Genomic DNA, 2,613 nt, shown 5'->3' on the forward strand with positions numbered 1-2,613 from the left:
ACATTCGCCGTGGCCGAGCGGCAGAGGGTGGGGGAGGGAGCTGGAGGTCAGGGTACAGAAAGGGAAACCTTCCCCAAGAGCAGGACGCCGCTGCCGCGCGATCGCAGGCTTGGGTGCTTACTCCAGCAGCGCTTTCCAAGGGCCAGCAGCCTGGGTCAGTGGCTTTCAGGCCAAGCACAGGTGTCGTATCGGCAGGTGCGCCAACTTCTGCACTGGAAGGAGGGAGACTAGGGCCTTGGGTCTGCAGCAACCGCCCCGGATCGCACCAATCCCGCACCCCACCCCCGGCTTTCCCGCGCCCCCGGGACCCGTTTAACGATCTAGGCCCAGGCGCCGCGTGCGAACTCTGATTTCGCGCTCTAAGTTGACAAGGGCTTTGTCACTTTTCCTACTCTGTTGCCACCAAGCGGTGATTACGCCGCTTAGGTCCTCGCTCTGGTGACGCGAGGACGAATGGTGACCACTTATACTTCGGGGCAAACTTTCTCCTATACCTGCTAACTGGCCACCTTTAACAATAAAAACAGGCGAGCACACAAATTAGAAAAAAACCAAAACCAACCCCCCCCCCACACACACACAACACACAGTGCGCGCGCGGGCAGGGGTGAGCACGCGCTCACAGGAAGGTGAAACCAGCACAAGAACTTATCAGCGCCAGGTGGGTGGTCTCCCTCTCACCGGCCGCCCGAGCACCCCTCGCCCTCTCCGCGAACCTACCCGCGGCTCCACACCTCGCTGCCTTCGCCCCCGCTGCCCTCGGCGGCCGGGAAGCCGATTTGGTGGTCTGAATACTTTGGGGACCCACCGGAGGGAGCCCCGTTGCCCTCTCTCCCACCGTCCTCCTTCAGGGCACAACCAGCACACCTGCGAGCCCCCGCACCCCAACGCTCAGGAAACACCTGTCGGGGGGGAGGGACCGGAAACGCGCGTCTTCCGGCGGGCGCCGCCCAACCCGCCGCCCAGCGAGCTGCCAGCTCCGGGCAGTCTACCGGGTCCTGGCCCTTTAAGGCGGGGAGGGGGAGGGTTGCGGCAGCGGCACTCGGGGCGGGGCGAGAGACGCGCGCCCAGAGGGGCCGGATCCCAAGCCGTCAGTAGTGGTGGGGCCCTCCTCCCGTCGAGGTGTCTGCCCGCTGCGGGGGCGGCCTGAGCGCCGGGACGCTGACTGCACTCCCGGCGTGTGACCCGTCGCACGTGGCTGGGGGTCCCGAAGGGCCCAGTGGACCGCTGCCCGACCCCCACTCCCACAGGTTCCCGGAGCTCCGGGGCCCGCCGGAAGCGTGTGCGTACCTGTAGGCCCTTAGGAGCGGGCCGAGGGGCGGATTCGGGGGACTCCGGGCAGGCCTCCGAGCCGCGGACGCTCGAGTCCGCCCCGGATCCGGGCTCTGGCTCTCCCCGCCGGCGACGTGCTGTCGGCCAGCGTGCTTCACTCCAGTCTCGGAGAGCTGGAACTGCGTCGACCGTGTTTATCCAGCTGGTGTCAAAAAGCCGGATAATCAAACCGGCTGGTTTAACACCCAGTCCAAGTGCAGGGTCCACGGCTGTGATTAGCCAACGCACCGAATTCAGAGGGGGTGGAGGGAAGACCTAAACAAAACAGCAGGAACTACCCCCGCCGGCTACAGTCTGCGCGGGCCTGGCCAGTTTAGAAAGAGCCACGTTCTCCGCAGTCCTGGGCTGCCAGCGCCGCCACGCTTGGCTCCTAACGCGGCTCGGCTCGGAAGTCACCCAGTGGTGACAGTACAGTGCGTAGGGCATCCTGCAGGAGTTGTACGGCCGTGGGTTCTTTGGCCCAAAGACCTTTTGGCATGGATTCAGGACTAAATTTCCCTCCCCAGAAGAGGAAGAGCCGTGCAAAAGGGATTAGACAAAGGCTCCCCCCACCTCTACTTCTTTTGAACTTAACTTGTAAAACGACCTGAAGAAAACATTTGGAGCTATTTAGAAAAGAATGCATTTTTCTGGCCCGAGTGTCACGCAGGATTCTTTTGCCCAACAGCTTTGAGGGAGCAGAGAGCCGGATGCAGGTGAGATGGCCCTGGTGCCCTACGAGGAGACAGCGGGAATGGGGTTGCAGAAATTCCACAAACCTCTTGCCACCTTCTCCTTTGCGAACCGCACGATCCAGATCCGGCAGGACTGGAGACAGCTGGGAGTGGCCGCGGTTGTTTGGGACGCGGTAAGTAAGACCCTGGGGTCTCTGAAAACAGCCACAATTGATATTTAGACTTGCCTTTTTTTCTTCTTATTCTTCTTTTTCTTTTAAATAACAGCTTTATTGAGCTATTTATATACCATACATTTCACCTGTTTAAGGTATACAATTCTGATTTTTTTTAAAGTAAATTCATTGGAAAAAAAAAGTAAATTCTCTGAGAGATGCACCCATCACCATGCTCTATTTTAAAAACATTTTGGGGCGCCTGGGTGGCTCAGTCGGTTAAGCATCCGGCTTCGGCTCAGGTCAGATCTCACGGTTCGTGGGTTCGAGCCCCGCGTCGGGCTCTGTGCTGACAGCTAGCTCAGAGCCTGGAGCCTGTTTCGGATTCTGTGTCTCCCTCTCTCTCTGACCCTCCCCTGCTCCAGCTGTCTCTCTCTGTCTCTCAAAAATAA

At 59.8% G+C, this 2,613-nt stretch overlaps 1 protein-coding gene across 3 annotated transcripts in view; it reads left to right on the top strand.

Moving 5' to 3' along the window:
- Nucleotides 1-506: 506 nt before the first annotated feature.
- Nucleotides 507-2,613, top strand: part of METTL21A (methyltransferase like 21A) — an 18,277-nt gene continuing 16,170 nt past the window's right edge. The window contains exons 1-2 of one of the 3 annotated variants that reach the window (XM_029933962.1): nucleotides 507-661; nucleotides 2,000-2,179. In XM_029933962.1, coding sequence (XP_029789822.1) covers nucleotides 2,033-2,179 — 147 coding nt within the window. In that variant the 5' untranslated portion in view covers nucleotides 507-661; nucleotides 2,000-2,032. Of the gene's footprint in view, nucleotides 662-765; nucleotides 1,283-1,999; nucleotides 2,180-2,613 lie in introns of those variants that run through there. The other 2 variants (XM_029933961.1, XM_029933963.1) reach the window with 2 other exon arrangements.

This window comes from Suricata suricatta, chromosome 3 (genome assembly GCF_006229205.1).
Source record: "Suricata suricatta isolate VVHF042 chromosome 3, meerkat_22Aug2017_6uvM2_HiC, whole genome shotgun sequence".
Taxonomy (NCBI): domain Eukaryota; kingdom Metazoa; phylum Chordata; class Mammalia; order Carnivora; family Herpestidae; genus Suricata; species Suricata suricatta.